Genomic DNA, 17444 nt, shown 5'->3' with positions numbered 1-17444 from the left:
ACAAGTCAACCATCCACCACATCAACACTGATACTTTCTCCCAGCTCCCAGCACGATTCTGAGTTTGACACCCAGGAAATCTTATTTTTCAGCTGGATTCTTATTCTTTGTTATCCTCTCCATGCTGCATTGGTCGTGGCCCAAACATTGTCAGACCCTCTACACTATTACCAATTGGTTTAAGCAAGGGTGGCCTCAGTGTTTATCCATGATGGCACATGGTCTACTAAAAACGACCTTTGATCTAGAGAACAGACTCTTCTCTCATGATGGCATCCTCCTTCTGCAAATGGAATACAAACAGCCTAGGGTCATTATTTCCCTCGCTCCCAGAGTGTTAGCGTTTCTACATGCACATCACTGGGGTGTACCCCCACACATAAAGCAGCTGGCCCACAATCAAACATATGGATTGGCCCACAAGGACATCAGACCATAGTACAGTCCTGTACAGCGTCTACTCAGCAGCAATCTGCACCATCCAAGGTGTTTTCCCTCTGGCCCCCTTTGGGCCCTTGAGAGCACCTCCAAATCAACTTTTTTGGTCCTTCCTTGCATCGGATGTGGCTAGTTGTGGCGGACAATGACCCCTAGTTGTTCTATTTCCATGAGCAGCAAGTAATACAACGCCTTCTTACAGCACTGTTCCACCCCCAATTCAGGAAAGGATGGTGCAGACCTTCAAAGAGAAGATGGAGGCATTAGTGAAGTCTTCACCATCAGAAGATGCCTTCATCTTTTTCTCCGTCACCTAGAGTGCGGACCGATGACCTCATAGTTTGGTCCCTTCTCCCACCTTTAAACCAACCAACCAACCAACCTAGAGTGCCACTCCAATTGTGGGAAAGGGTCCGGCCAAATTGTGACACAGGAGGCAACCTCAGACCCTCCCCTCTCTGCTCTTGCTGCTAGACCCTCTGCCCTGTTCTCCAGCCCATCACTGGTACTGGACCAGCAAATGTAGCAGCAATTAATTGCATAAGTCCTCAAGGTCGTCAGATGTATGAGGTCTCTGGCAAAGGCTACCTTTGAAAGCACCACCAGAACCAGCTGCGAACCAGGACCCCACTTGTACATCCACCCAGTCCCTACATCCTGCAGCCACAGCTTCAACAGTTACAGCTGCCTCCTGTCTTCCATTACCAATATCGGACCCCCAGTGATTGGTCAGTCATCGACCGAGTTCCAGCACTCCCAGCTTCTCTATTACAATACCAGCAGCCTCGGACCTGTCTTCCATTTGCAACTTGAACCCTGTTGTGTCTGCCCCACCCACCCTGAAGTCGAGGTGCAGACCCTTCAGGATCCAGCTCCAGCAGCAACATCCCCAGACACAGCTCCAGCGGCAGTCTCTCGCATTTGAGACAACCCCATGCCAATTCTGTCCTCAACAGGCTGTTTCTGGTAGGGAGCGATGCTGCAACCAGCTCCGACAGCACCATGGAGCTATCACAACTGTCAGAGATTGACGCTTACTTACAGCTCTCATCACTGATGGTGACACAATCTGCAAGCTGTCACTGCAAGTGGCACTCTTGGAAGAAGCCATGCTCCCATTGTGCATGTCGCATCACCTGGTAGGACCCCATGACCACTGACTGTCTATAACAGTGTGCCTGCAGCTCAGAGTGATCAATTTCTCATGTACTTGCTTACACAGAAAATTCACTTCGCAGGCTGCTAACTGTTGACAACCTTGGCTGGCTGCCTTCTATTTGTGTAACTCAGAACTTACAAGTGTTTGTATTAACTGTGTGCCTCCATATCAGCTGTTCCCAACCATTTTACGTATGCAGCCCATCTATTCTATATAAAAATCTCAAGAAACCCAGTAACTAAAAATATATAAACACACACACACACACACACACACACACACACACACACACACACACACACACAGTCAGTAGGACCAATTAGTAAAACAATGTACAATGAGGACTCAAAAATGTTTATATTCTTTTTTTATACAGAAAAGATTTTTATTATAGTCTCTTAGCTGTCACAGTTAGGTGAAAATTCAAAACTGAGTAGTCAGTGTAAAAAAAACTCAATGTCATTTTGAAATTGTATGTCGCCCACAAGAGAATCAATATCTGGATTAAAACTGATTAATTTTAACCTTCAATCACTATCTACATTCAGTCTATTCCTGTAATTATATTTGAAAATAACAATAATAATAATAATAATAATAATAATAATAATAATGATGATGATGATGAAGAGTTGGAAAGACTTGTTCTCATAGATAGTTTGTCCAAAAGCCCATCAAGTGTCTTGGTAACAGCAATAACTCCCTGGGGACTGAGTGAAGTAGGGTACAGGCTAACGTCCTCAAATCGCATTTGAGAGACCTGTATTTGATTTTTGGATGACCATTCAGGTAACTGTTTTCTGCAGTCACCCAGGTCACTCCATGCAAATGCTGGGATGATTGCTCCCTTCCACTCCAGTAGTAACAAATTCAAGTGAAACTTCATGTCTCATAATCTCAACTGAGGACAGGCCATTAAAAACGAATAATCCTTCCTTCTTGTTTCACGGTACTAAATAAGCAAAATTCAAGTGAGTTGTTCTTGCGAATGACAGGCTATTTTCCTATGTTAAAAATTTGGGTAGTTTTGCTGTTACTCTGAACGATTGTAACATTAAAATATCATTTACGGTCAATATTCTCACAAAATATCTGTTATTTTTACATAATTAAAGCTTAAAAATCATTAAATATCAAGATCTGGTCATGTGATCAAAAACATTCTGTTACTGGCTGATGCTCTGGTGGCATCACAGACTAGGAGTAAAACGAAGCAATGTATGTGTTTAGGAGCTTTAGCCGAAGTTAATGTGATCCTGACGTACTTTTTCTCCAAACAGTTTAGCTGTTTAGTGATGGAAAATGCAATTACAACTTTTAAATAATAATAGAAATGAATTTTGTGAATGCTGATAGTGGATGCCTTGTGCAAGTTGATGCATTTATGCTCCACCCATTTAAAGCAGTGATATGTTGTATGACTGACATTCTATTTCCCTGCTCCCTGCAACATTATTAAACTCTATCAAAACTATGGAATTGTAGAACTTTTGCAAATGGGTCTATATATTATAACTAAACTGTCGAGTTTTAGTCATGAGCTATGACCCAAAGCACAATAAAACTATTATTTGCAAAGCTTAGTGACAATTTCCTTTCTAGAATTCACTTAGCAGGGCTACCATCTCCACTACACATTGGTGGCACTCTGGATAGTGTGTCCAACTGCTAATGAAGAGGTCACATGTTTAAATCCTGGAGGGGTCATATACTTTTAAAAGTCAAACAATGAAAAATCCAGGATGGAATTTAACAATATCATGAAAAGGAAAGTTGCTACTCACCATACAGCAGAAATGCTGAGTTGCACATAGGCACAACAAAAAGACTGTCACAAATATAGATTTCGGTCAGTAAGGCCTTCGTCAAAATTAGATGACAAACACACACATACATACTCACGCAAACACAACTCGCACACACATGACTGCAGTCTCAGGCAACTGAGGCCACACTGTGAGCAGCAGCACCAGTGCACAATGGGAGTGGCGACTGGGTGGGGGTAAGGAGGCGGCTGTGGTGGGGTTGGGAGGGGGAGGGATAGTAGGGTAGGGGTGGTGGACAGCAATGTGCTGCTGGAGAGCGTGCAGGGTTGAGGGGAGGAGGGGTTAGGACAGCTATGTGCAGTCCGGAGATTAGACAGAGGGCAACGAAGGGGGAAGGGGGGGGGGGAGGGGGATAGTGGAAAAGGAGAAAAATAAAAAGACTGGTTGCGACGCTAGCATGAAACCTGTGTAGTACTGAATTGGGAACAGAGAAGGGGCTGGATGGGAGAGGGCAATGATTAACGAAGGTTGAGGCCAGGAGGGTTACGGGAATGTAGGATATCTTGCAGGGACAGTGCCCACCTGTGAAATTTAGAAAAGCTGATGTTGATTTGAAGGATCCATATGACACAGGCTGTGAAGCAGTCATTGAAGTGAAGGATGTCATGTTTGGCAGAGTGCTCAGCAACGGGGTGGTCCACTTGCTTCTTGGCCACATTTAGTCAGTAGCCCTTTGTGTGGACAAACAGCTTGTTGGTTGCCATGCTCACATAGAATGCAACACAGTGGTTGACACTTAGCTTGTACATCACATGACTGAATTCACAGGTAGCCCTGCCTTTGATGGAATAAGTGATGTTTGTGACCGGACTGGAGTTGGTTGTTGTGGGAGGTAACAGGTAGGGATGGACGAGTATACTGTGTAGGTTAGGTGGATGGCAGTATACCACTGTGGGAGGGGTGGGAAGGATAGTGGGCAGGACATTTCTCATTTCAGGACACAATGAGAGGTAGTCGAAACCCTGGCGGACAATGTAATTCAGTTGCTCCAGTCCTGGGTGGTACTGAGTTATGGGGGGATGTTCCTCTGTGACTGAACAGTGGGCCTTTAGGAGATGGTGGGAGACTGGAAAGATAAGGCATAGGAGACTTGCTTTTGCAAAAGGTTGGGAGGATAATTACAGTTTGTGAAGGCTTCAGTGAGACCCTCAGTATATTTCGAGGGGGACAGCTAGACACTGCATATGCGACGACAACGGGTGGCTAGGCTGTATGGTAGGGACCTATTTGTATGGAAGGGTGGCAGCTGTCGAAGTGGAGGTATCGCTCATGGTTAGTAGGTTTGATATGGACGGAGGTAGTGATGTAGCCATCTTTGACGTGGAGGTCAACATCTGCGAAGGTGGCTTGCTGGGTTGAGTAGGACCAGGTGAAGCAAATGGGGGGGGGGGGGGGGGGGGGAAGATGTTGATGTTCTGGGGTAATGTGGATAGGGTGTCTTCACACTCAAACCAGATCACAAATGTGTCCCAATGAATCTGAACCAGGTGAGGGGTGTAGGATTCTCGGTGTTTAGGAAGGATTCCTCTAGATGGCCCATGGATAGGTTGGCATCTGATGGTGCTATGTGTGTGCCCACAGCTGTGCCCTCGATTTGTTGGTAGGTAATGCCTTCAAAGGAGAAGTAATTGTGGGTGAGGTTATAGTTGGTCATGGCGATCAGGTAAAAGGTGGTCAGTTTGGAATCTGTTGGGTATTGGGAAAGGTAGTGTTCAATAGTGGTAAGGCCAAGGGCATTAGTGATTTTAGTGTACAGTCGAAACCCTGGCGGACAATGTAATCACCGTGTGATAAAGGGACAAGAACTGTGGAGCATCGGTGGAGGAAATGGTTGGTATCTTTTGTATGGGAGGGTAGGTTCCGGGTAACAGGTTGAAGGTGTTTCCACTGTAGGGACCAGGAGAAGGAGAAGTGGTTTTTAAAAAGTCCTGCATGTGAATTTGGGAGTGGGGCAAAAGGCGAGGCCTTTGGGAAGGACTGATATTTCTGTGGGGGCTAAGGCTTCTAGACAAAAGGTTCATGAATGTGTTTCTGGTCTGGATACTGTGTGGTGGTGGAAGGGAGTTTTGGAGGGTGGGGTAAATGTAGTAGGTCTGCGAGACAGGGTTTGTCAGCTATGAGGAGACATGGAGGAGGTTGGTTGGTTGGTTGGTTGGTTGGTTTTGGGAAGGGGACCAAACTGCAGTGTCATTGGTCCCATCGGATTAGGGAAGGACTGGGAAGGAAGTTGGCCGTGCCTGAATCGATCTAGGGAAATCACGGAAAACCTAAATCACGATGGCCGGATGCGCAGTTGAACTGTCATCGCCCTGAATGCGAGTCCAGTGTGCCAGCTAATGCACCATCTCGCTCGGTGTGGAGGAGATTTGGAGGTGGTTGTAGAGGGGGTAGACAGCGGTACTCCAAAGTGGGAGTAGGAAGTGAGCAGGATGGAGAGCTTTCTAAGGTTGCGTTGCGCATGTTGCCGTAGCCCAACTCCTTCAACCTCTTACCTGGAACCTGCCCTCCTATATAAAAAGTACCAACCATTTCCTCCACCTACTCGCCACAGTTCCTGTCTCATTACAACATGGTGCCCTGCTCATCACTATTGATGCAACTTCCCTAATACCCTCGGCCATACCGCTATTGAACACTACCTTCCCCAATGCCTGACGGATTCCAGTCGACAACGTCCTTCATAGTCGCCGTGGACAACTACATCCTCACCCACAATTACTTCTCCTCTGAAGGCATTACCTACAAACAAATACCAAGTATGGCTATGGGCACCTGCATGTCACCATCATTTGCCAACTTATTCATGGGCTATCTAGAGGTATCCTTCTTAAACACCCAGAATCATAAACCCCTCACCTGGTTCAGATTCACTGATGACATCTTTGTGATCTGGACTGAGGGTGATGACACCCTATCCACATTCCTCCAGAACCTCAACAAGTTCGCCCTCATATGATTCACCCGATCAAACCTACTAACCACCAGCAATACCTTGACTCTGACGGCTTCCACCAGTTCCATACCAAGAAGTCCCTTCCATACAGCCTAGCCACCTGTGGTTGTCGCATCTGCATTGACAAGCGATCCCTCTTGAAATATACTGAGGGTCTCACTGAATCCTTCACAAACCATAATTATCCTCCTAACCTTGTACAAAAACAAATCTCCCATGCCTTATCTTTCCAGTCTCCCACCACCTCCCGAAGTTCCACCGTTCAGCCACAGAGGAACATTCCCCTCATAACTCAGTACCACCCAGGACTGCAGCAACTGAATTACATTCTCCACCAGTGTTTCCATTACCTCTTGTCATGCCCTGAAATGAGAAACGTCCTGCCCACCATCCTTCCCACCCCTCCCACAGTGATGTTCCACCGTCCACCAACCCTACGCAATATACTTGTCCATCCCTACACAACCCCTGCTCTCGACCCCTTACCTCATGACTCATACCCCTGTAATAGACCTAGATGCAAGACCTGTCCCATACATCTTACCACCACCACCACCACCACCACCACCACCACCACCACCTACTCCAGTCAGGTCACAAACATCACCTATCCCATCAAAGGCAGGGCTACTTGTGAAACTTGTCATGTGATCTACAAGCTAAGCTGCAACCACTGTGCTACATTCTATGTGGGCATGACAACCAACAAGCGGTTCGCATGAAGGGCCACCGACAAACTGTGGCCAAGAAACAAGTGGACTACCCTGTTGCTGAGCACGTAGCCGAACATGACATCCTTCATTTCAATAACTGCTTCACAACCTGTGCCATATGGGTCCTTCCCACCAACACTAGCTTTTCTGAACTGTGCAGGTGGGAACTTTCCCTGCAATATATCCTACATTCCCGTAACCCTCCTGACCTCAACCTTCATTAGTCATTGTCCTCTCCCATCCAGTCCATTCTCTGTTCCCATTTCAGCACTACACAGCCCTCATTCCACCATCATAACCAGTCTTTTTACTTTTCTCCTTTTTTGCTACCCGCCCCTGCCCCCTCCCCGCCTCTCCACTGCCCACTGTCAAACCTCCTGACTACATATAGCTGCCCTACCCCCTCTCCACCTCGACCCTGCACGCCCCCCAGCAGCACGTCACTGTCCGCAACCCCTACCCTACTCTCCTTCACCCTCCCTGACCCAGCTTCATCCTTACCCCCACCCAGTCACCACTCCCATCATGCACCGGTGCTGCTGTTCGCAGTGTGGCCTTTATTGCCTGAGACTGCTGTCATGTGTATGTGAGTTGCGTTTGCACGAGTGTGTATATGTGTGTCTGTCGTCTATTTCTGACGAAGGCCTTACTGCACGAAAGCTTTATTTGTGACACTCTCTCTGTTGTGCCTATCTGCGACACAGCATCTCCGCTATATGGTTAGTAGCAACTTTCCTTTTCATAATATTGTTATATTGTTAAAAGTTTTACATGAAAAATGAAAATAGCATTAGCAAGAACTGGTTGTGGCGATTGTTTCGATTGTGGGATATGTTATATATGGCTACACATTAGCCTCAGTCTAAGAAATGGACAGTAGAGGATGAATGCATTTGCTTTCCTGACAAACAATTCCCTTTTTTTTGGAAAGCTCTGTTGTAGTGGAGATTAACACCATACAGCCACATTACAATGAGGTCTGGGGTGATATGGAGAGATATAAAGCATGTACAACACACAGGTGACAAATGTTAAGGGCTGTGATGTTTGTGAGTGGAAACTAAAATTAGCAACTGAAACAGACTTATTTCATCTTTATGTAAGATGATGAAAGCCTAAACAATAAGGATTCTAGTTGGACAGGATAAATATGAAAACATTGTTCCTAATACAGCAATGTGGTCACATTAACTAGAAAATATCTTTTTGAAAGTGACATAGGTGAACAATGATTCCAAATGTAAGTGCACGTAAACAGCAAGGAAAACACAGTAATATTCTGTTTCTGATTGATATGGTGAAGTTTTGTAATTGTGATTTGGTTACACGAGAGGACTGTTGAGCCATTTTACGAACAAGTTAAAATGTTCTTTCAGGTTAGATTCAAAAGAGCGATCCATGGACATCTTATAATATTCAATGGTTGACCGGTCTAATAGCTGAGCTACCTAATAAATAAGGTGTAGTTGTGTAAAATGACAATTTTCACTAGTAGTTTAATTTCGCTGAATGACGCTTTATATCTTGGAGGTACATTAATGTTAACTTCACAGTGCAACACATTTTTAATTAATTACTCAACTTGTGCATTGATGTGGTGGTAATTTACCGGTACAGTCCAACCACATTTTACACATCTTCTCATTCTCTGGAACACTCAAAAACATCTTTTTTTGGAGCTTTTATAGATGTGATACTACACATCATCTGTAACCCATTTTTTAAAATGTAAATTTCATAACAAGACATTACTGTGCATTAGAATTATGACAACAGAAGCAGAGAGCTAGCCACTGATGTCACAGGCATCACGATTCAAATGAGTCATTTTAGTGGTCTTTCAAATTATTTGAATTGTATTTCTGTTTTTATAAAAGAATACTGAAATTCAAAAGGGGAAAACAAGCATTTTAGGAGCATAAAAGGACATAATTAATCACTGGAGACTGTTTACAGAAAACAGTCAAATAGCTTATTGTGTTGTCTCAGAAACTACCAATGTGACGAACTGCGAATGGATTATGACATGTTATATATTTATGTCATGAGCTGCCAGCCCTGTAGTGCAGCCTGTATGGGAGTACACTTCCAGCTGCCTGGTGAAAAGATATTGGTCATTTTCAACATTTAAAAGACCTACCCTGGGAAGCATTTCAACTCTTATTCTATTCTGTACTGACTGTTGATTGAAACCCTGAAGCTCCCAATAATTTTTATGGTTTCTTGGACTCTCAACCAGTGCTCGTGGCCCAGTGCCACATTGCACGGTGGGCGCGACCCAAAGGTTAGCAACTGCTACTCTACGGTATCAGTGTATTTTGCTCAATAAATTGTGCTCATAATTACAACTTCAACAGTTTTCAATCCATTTTTTGTAATTCGCTATATTTATGATTGTTTACAACTCAAATATCAATCTTCCAATGTGAATTGATGCAACTCTCAAAAATTCGAGAAAATTGATTTTGAAGTTTTCTGGTATGAAAATTACCCTTAATTACGGTCTATTTTTGACAGCCAGTGGCATGTCTCTGTGGCAGAGTGCTTGCCTGGCACATGAGTGGCCTTGTTTTGATTCCAAGCCCATGAAAATGTTCAAATGAAGGTGCATTCCAAGAAATGTCCAATACATAAAGATGGGGAAAAAACCGGTACATCTGAGACTGGTAATCACTGCTTTGAGTTTCGTTTCGGCCGTTTTTTTCTCTCTCCTTGATTCACTTCAAAAGCCTACAGCATTTAAATGTAAAATCCATCAAATATATGCTAATTAACTAATATGCTAACTATCTAACTGCCATTTTTATTAAATATTCACATCATAAAATTTCTGATTACAGATTCCATACAAAAATCCAGTTTTAATTGCATCTATAAATTCTTAATTATCTATATTTTATAAAAAAAAATTGATGATAAAGATTGATTACATTAAAAAAAAAAACATTACAAATTAATTTTGTTCATCATCATGTACTTCAGTTTTATGGAAGTGCTTATAGAACATGCAGCTTTGTCTAAAGATCAGTACAGCTGAGAACCAAACCTGGACCACTGAGACGCAGGTTGGGATTCTACCACAGAGCCACACAACCTGTCCAAAAATACCAACCTTGCTGTAGGGTATTACAGATGCTTGGAAAACTTCAAAGTCAATTTTCTTGTGAATTTTTGAGAGTTGATCGAATGACTTCAGGAGATTGCTATTTAAGTTCTGAACTTCATGTATCATATGTGAATCAAAACAAAACAAAATAAAATAAATACAAGTCTGATTGCCATGTGGTCTCCTTGTAAGTATTATTTCTACAAAAAGGATCAATAACAAGAAATAACTTTTTTGATCTAGGTAAGCATTTGAGGTACTCAGTGGCTCTGCCTGAAGGAAGTAGTAAAAGGAATTCCAAGATTGCTGGAAAGCACCTGATACCGGGTAAATAAGAAACTAACATTCATCTACAGAGTTTTGTGATGACTATCAACACATATACCTGATGGATACAAGACGACAAATGTATTTATACTTAATTATATTTTTTTAATTTACTGAACACAAAGAAACAAAAAATGAAAACAAAACACAGCTAGCAATACTAACCTTGCTGCAGAGAACAGAAAAATGAGGGAGACCAGCTGAAGGATGAAGTAATTGAGTCAATATTTGTTGCATTACGAGGCAGTTGCCTTGGAAGAGACGTAGGTGATGCAGGAATGGTCACAGGTGGCATGGTTAGATGCTGTTCAGGTAGAGAATTCCCACATCCAACGCCATGGCTGATATTGGTTTCCTCCTCCTCAGGAATTATGCTGCGAGGAATGACAACAATCTTCATTAATTCATACAGTGTTCTGACAGGCACATTTAAAATTTTCTGGTGCAACTATAATCAAGGAACAAAATAAACACACAAGTGAATAAAACTGTAAGTACATGAATCCTCCTGATCTGTACTGTTTTGTTTCTTATGGTCATAAGGTTATCAACATAAATTTTCAGCTGCAAGTAAAAGACAACTGGAGTAGGCAACACAGCCCAGAGGAAAGCTACATACCAAACACCCCTGAAGAAAAGGCAGCAGCTTGTGAACGTTTACAAACAGGGTGGCAAAGGGGAAAGGGGGGGGGAGGGAGGGGGGGGGGAGAGGGAGAGGGAGAGAGGGAGAGAGGGAGAGAGAGAGAGAGAGAGAGAGAGAGAGAGAGAGAGAGAGAGAGAGAGGGGGGGTGAGAGAGAATGGGAGTGTGAGGGTCAGAGAGAGAGAGAGAGAGAGAGAGAGAGAGAGAGAGAGAGTGTGTGTGGGTGGAGAGGGTGTGGGAGAGAGTGGGACTTGAGAGAGAGTGAGAGAAGAGAGTGTGTATGGCATAAATTGCAAAAAAACTCCAATTTATCCTGTTAGCTATCTGTATCAATGAATAAAACTCTGGAATTTTATGCAATACATTTTACATCTGTACATGCTAAGCAAGATACAGAGAGCTTTGAAAGACATGCTACAGTTTAATTTTCTTCTCCTCACAACATCAGGTGTGGGTCTTAGTACCTTCAACAAGTTTCTCCCATGCTGCCCTCTCCGGTGTGGTACTCTGTCATCCTCTAACTGGAGAGCAATAACACACTCTTCCACACGAGCCGTACACTGTTTTCTTTATTTCCCTGTCTATCTTATCCCAGCTGGCCTCCATTCCTAAACCTCTGTCATTATACTCGGAACATTTCTAAGTCAAGCTATTTTTCCTACTTTTTATTGATCACATTCAGAATTTATTCTATACCTCCACGTATCATTAATATCCTAAATGCCCCAATGAACCGAATACTTCGACCTGCAAACCATCAGTGCTCATTAATGTCCTTGTTTGACATCTGTAGACTGAGCGAACTGACCGTGACCTTATGTATTTGGGGTCAAGTAAGTCTGTTTATATTCCTGGAGAACAATAACTTTTTAAACAGCGGAAGGCTTCAATCTTCACTTAATATGGGCAATTTGATTTCAGTTGCAATGAAATTTGTCTTAGTAGTATCACATTCTTGACATTCAAAATTCTGCACACATTTCAAATTGACACCAGCTAGCAATAAATTATGACTTACAGCCATTACATCGATTTGTAAATATTTTCTGTCAAACAGAAATGAAAAACATTTGCTGGATATCTCCTGAATTAGTTACACAAGGGCATAAAACACGAGACATCTGTAAAGACAGAAAAATCTCACAGGAAAAGATCACAATGATGGCCCAAAGATGTATTTCAAATGTGGCGGCATACAACCAGCAGAGCGGTAGATGTGATGGTCAACACTTCATTAAATATTCACTGGGAACTACTGTAAGATAATTTGCTATCAGTGCAATAATCATCTCCATCATGTTGTCTGACAGCCTCTGCTACACGAAGGCTCCTTTAGCTTTTCACCACATTAAGGCCTTCAGCTACACATATCTGCATTGACTGCGAATACAGTGGAACTTCGATTTTACATTCTCAGATTTTATGTTTCTCGCAGTTCTACACCATAAGTTTGTAGCCCCTGTGAAAAACCAGTAAGATCAAAGTTTATTCCGTGATTTTATGTTTCTTCCTAGCAAGGTTTACTAGATTCTACATTCTTTCTCGACAATTCATTTTACTTCGTCCCGTTTTCTTCCTATTGACATTTGATGTGGTAGGGTAAGTTTTAAGTGGCACAAAAGACAAACGGTTTGCACCGTGTGTAGTGGCCGGGTTTAGCGAATATTTCAGGCCGCGGAGACGGGTGACGTGAGAGAGAAAATGGTGATGTAATCCACGATCGGTGTTGCCAATACAACTTGTAACGTTTCACACGACCTTTTGCAGGAACTGACGTAATGGTGGCACTGTGCAGGTGATCAGAAACGAGGCTGTCGACTTGTCGGTCACTATAGCGCGAAGTTGATGGTTACGAATGCGTTAATGATAGGAGAATCTCAGTTGTAGCAAGAACTCTTTAGGGGAATATGTTTGCGATTGCGCAATGTGCGAAATATCTGTGACAAGGAAAAATGTTAATGTTATTGCTCATCGTTTCACTTGCAGCAATTTATGTTGTCCTCTTAGGTTCCTACCTAACCACACGCTTGGAAACCGCCACGTATTTGGAAATAAACAGGCGAATATTTATTTCAGCCCTCGTTCTCTAACCAGAGAAATATTTTTAAACAACATCGAATATTGCAGAACATAATATATTACAATCATAACAAAGTACCAGAACGTTAGGAAAAAAAAAAAAAAAACAAAAAACGCAAAGTTGAAAAAAAAATATTCGCATACAGCTAGTTGCTAATCTATAACCTCGAACTCTGCTAACCATGACGTTACGCTGTAGCTTACTCTTCTGTATTGTGCACAAATTATTATAAAATCTCTCGAAGACAAACATCACTGATGCTTTATTAATTGGCATTTGATGGTAAGTGTGACTTATCTGTGATACACTTTCAATGCACCATTGCTTTGAAACGGCATGCTATGCACGTACTACCATGTTACTAGGTGGTACACACCACGAAAGTACGATGGAAATGAACAAACGAAATGCAAATAGATCAATCACATGTGCTCGCAAAAGTCTATAGTTGAAAGCACATAACTGGCATCGTCATTCTCCGTACATTCGCATGGTCTGCGACACCGTTTGTTGTACTGATTTCGTATTGTCTGGCACGTCACGTCTAGATTCGAGGAAACTGCAACGTGCGCTGCAGCATTAGTAACAGCCGAAGGTTTACACAAACAAAACTAAAGACTACGTCGTCTTTTTTAAAAAAATAATTTTTTATTAGGCCTATTGTGCCTTGCGACGGGGAGGCCATTACCATCTCTCTGTGTTTCGTAGTTTTACAGAATAAAATTACTTTTATCAAAGGATTTCGTAATTGGTTTTAAAACTGACATTATTTTGATGGTGAGAGTGTGTAGTAGTTGGTAATCGTTGATAAAATTGTATTACTTGTATGAAATCGATTTGCTGGTTTGCATACAGTCGTCATCTTTGGTGAGCGAAAACATACTATGGAAAAAGTGGTGGAAAAAATGTGCTGCATGCGGGAACTGAATGTGGCAGACGGCTGTAGTTTCCCTAATTTCACTTAGATATCACCTATCGATTTTGAATTTCTGGCAAATATAGTATCACAGTTTCTTAAAAAAGGGCAGAAATTTCAGGAAAGCAGTTACAACCAGGCATGCTGTTAGTCTTAGTTTTTGGTCAATGGGAGATTCGTACCAGAGCCCTGAGCATTTTTTTCATATTTCAAAGTAAGCTATGACCTACAACCATATTTTCTTCTCTATGCAGTCTTTGACAGTATCCTATCAAATGTAGCAGCAGTTTTCTGTAGAGCATTTGTTTTATTGCTGTTATTGTACTGTTTGCTTGATATATTCCAAAAGAAGCTGTCAGTCTGGTACAACGATAACAACGGAAGTCTGCTGCCTAGTCCACTGCATTCTTCTTCTTCTTCTTTGGAAAAACTTAACACAACAAGAGAAAACAAAACACGTAACAACTCTACACAACTGATGACACAATGCGACATATAAACATACACTCGCGCCACACACCGGTGATGTGCGGTAGCTTGCCTGAAACATTCCATCCTTTGATCTGTAATGACACTGCTATGGATAGATGTTTCCGTCTTTCAAAAGATGTTTCCAAACAGTGTCCACATAAAGTAGCTGGAGACATGTTTCAAGCTTATTGTGTACGCAGCTTTAAGTCTACTCGACACAATTAAAGTGCCATTGGTTACAGAAGGTCCCCCCCCCCCCCCCTCCTCCAATATTAGATTCAAATACTGTACTTCAGGGTTTTCTCTTTAATTCAACAAGTTAATCAATTATTGCTTTTTTCTAAGTGAACACAAAATGCATGTTTTGACGTATAATTCGTGGTCATAGCATGCCGCAAACAGCTCTATTACCTGGTAACAAGATACCAATGTCAACTTTATGATGAATTTTTTCTTGCTGTTTCACAGATCTGTGATTTTTTATAAACTGATGAAATTCATTACCACAAATTATTGTATAAACATTGTTTTGTACATTTAATTTCCTTCACTTATACAGATTTTATACAATGTATTAGCGAGGATTATGATTTTTAATCATATATGCCAATTAAACATGATTTTGCTCGTATTTTGGGGATTTTAACATCTTCCTCAATTTTGTGGTTTGTAAGTCTGGGCTACTCAAAAACGTATAACAAGGGTTTCACTGCATTTTCTAATGACGTTTAACCACCTTCTGTAAGGATGTTCCCTTGGAGCTGAACAAAAAAACATCCATTCACTGTGCTACATGACCCACTCACATCCATTACATTTTCATTATTGTGTCTGTTTTCCTGTCTCTACATATAATTCTAATCATGCACCTCTCCAATTCTCACTGTGAAATACCCAGTTTTTGAGTAACTAGTAGCAAACATCAACTGTAAACTTTCCATTTTACATACACTGAAAATTTGGTTCGAAAAATAGTATTTAGTTAAAAAAAAATCTCCAGATCATTCTTACTCTCTAGTTTATTTCTTTTCCTGCCCATTCAGTCATAATCAGCTGTTATAATACAGTAACTTGTTAACTGATTTCAAAACCTTGTGGTTAATTAGTACCTTTTACAATTTTATTTTAGTCTTATCATAAATGATTTTAAGGCTTACTTTCAAACTAGTTCTATTAAGTTCTTACTTCCATTGTCAAAATTTATTTGGAGCACAGGCAAAAAGACAATGTCACTGGTAAAATAGATTTGGTTCTGGTATGTTCCATTAGTGTGTTTCTTCATCATTATCCCATTTTGAAGATTTGTAAATTTTTTGAAGGAATGAGGAACACCAAACTCCTCCTTGAAATTTGAATTTTTCACGATCCTGATGAAGTCTTATGGGAACTGTAGTACTGATGTATATGTTTTTCAGTATGCTAACATAGGTTAAATCAATGACTTTTGCTCAAGGGTTGTGCATACATAATACGTTGTAAAAGTGTTGGCAACTTTCCCAAAATCTATAAATTTCAAGTCAAGTGGCAATTCGTTCACATGCTCTAATACATAATTTTGCTTATGGTTTGCACACTATACTTTGTGCTATTTCCACCTCTAGAGTTGCCGCCGCATTCCTTCGCATAAAAAGGATGCAATTTTTTTTCTCTGTGTCTGAGGTTAACTATAGTTCATGCCTTTCAAATTAGCGAAAGGAAACTGATAATTTTAGAGTATTCTTTTGTTCTGTACCATCTGGTTCCTGGAATTTCTTGAATTAAATGTTCACGTTTCATTGAAGTAGATCTTAATGGACTTAAAACACCACGAGCACACTTGTGTTTTCATATAATATGTGAGAGCTGTTGATTATGATTATTATGCAACCACTCAGTGGGAGATCCATCATGCGTGAACAAATGGAACTCTTCTTTACAGAAGTACTACTGGGAGACAGGTGGAATGGAACACAAGTGTAACTGCAGCTTCCCAAGTCTGACAATGCTACTTCAAATTCTTTTTAATTGAGAGTTTGCTGTTAAAGATACAGAATCATTCAGCTCAAATGTAGGGAACGCACAAGATATAACTTCATTTAAATCTGTAGTGGCAGTAAGAAATAACATTTGAATGCTTTGTGGATATTTTTCCTCCAAAATTTGCAGGGTACTCGTAAACCTTTTGCAAAGTAGCAAGGTGAAACATTTCCACTTGCTATAATCCCACTCATTTTCTTTCCTGAAATGGATTGGTCTGCCCCAGTTCTGACTTCAACCCAATGGAATACCTTTGGGATGAGTTAGAATGTTAACTTAGCACAAGACCCCACATCCAACATCATTATCTTCTTTGGTATCAGCTCATAAGGAATAATCGGCTGCCAGTTCTGAATAGACATTCAGAAACCTCACTGAAAGCCTCCCTAACCAAGTTCAAGGCATCATAAAGATGAAGTGTGGAGACAACTTTTATTAAGGTTCACTAACAGGTGTCTGAACACTTTTGATCAGATTGTGTACTTCTTCACAATAGATGATATGGCCAGAGAACATTACACAGGATACAGCATGCACTTCAATGAAAGTCTCATTAGTCAAAAAATTGTGAATTTAACAGTGACCCATTCTTGTCCCTGTGCGCTGATCCTGAGACCATTTTCTCATACTACTGAAAAGGCCTCAAAGTGTAAAGTGGTTTGCAATGCTCTACTACGAGGGTTGTTTTTTAAGTAAGGGCTGTTTTTATTTTTAAAAAAAGATACAAATACTTTTGTAAAAAAACTTTTATTTTCTGATTCTACACACTTTTACCTATTTTTCTACATAGTTGCCTTG

At 41.4% G+C, this 17444-nt stretch overlaps 1 protein-coding gene across 2 annotated transcripts in view; it reads right to left on the bottom strand.

Annotated features, from left to right (window-relative positions):
• LOC124715343 (E3 ubiquitin-protein ligase TRIM37-like) overlaps positions 1-17444 on the bottom strand; it is a 291007-nt gene that overhangs the window by 13719 nt on the left and 259844 nt on the right. For both annotated transcript variants that reach the window (XM_047243092.1, XM_047243093.1), the window contains exon 16: positions 10688-10896. In XM_047243092.1, coding sequence (XP_047099048.1) covers positions 10688-10896 — 209 coding nt within the window. The remainder of the gene's footprint in view (positions 1-10687; positions 10897-17444) is intronic.

Source organism: Schistocerca piceifrons, chromosome 1, assembly GCF_021461385.2.
Source record: "Schistocerca piceifrons isolate TAMUIC-IGC-003096 chromosome 1, iqSchPice1.1, whole genome shotgun sequence".
NCBI lineage: Eukaryota > Metazoa > Arthropoda > Insecta > Orthoptera > Acrididae > Schistocerca > Schistocerca piceifrons.
Note: the sequence above shows the minus strand (reverse complement) of the source record. Positions and strands in the feature narration are given on the sequence as shown.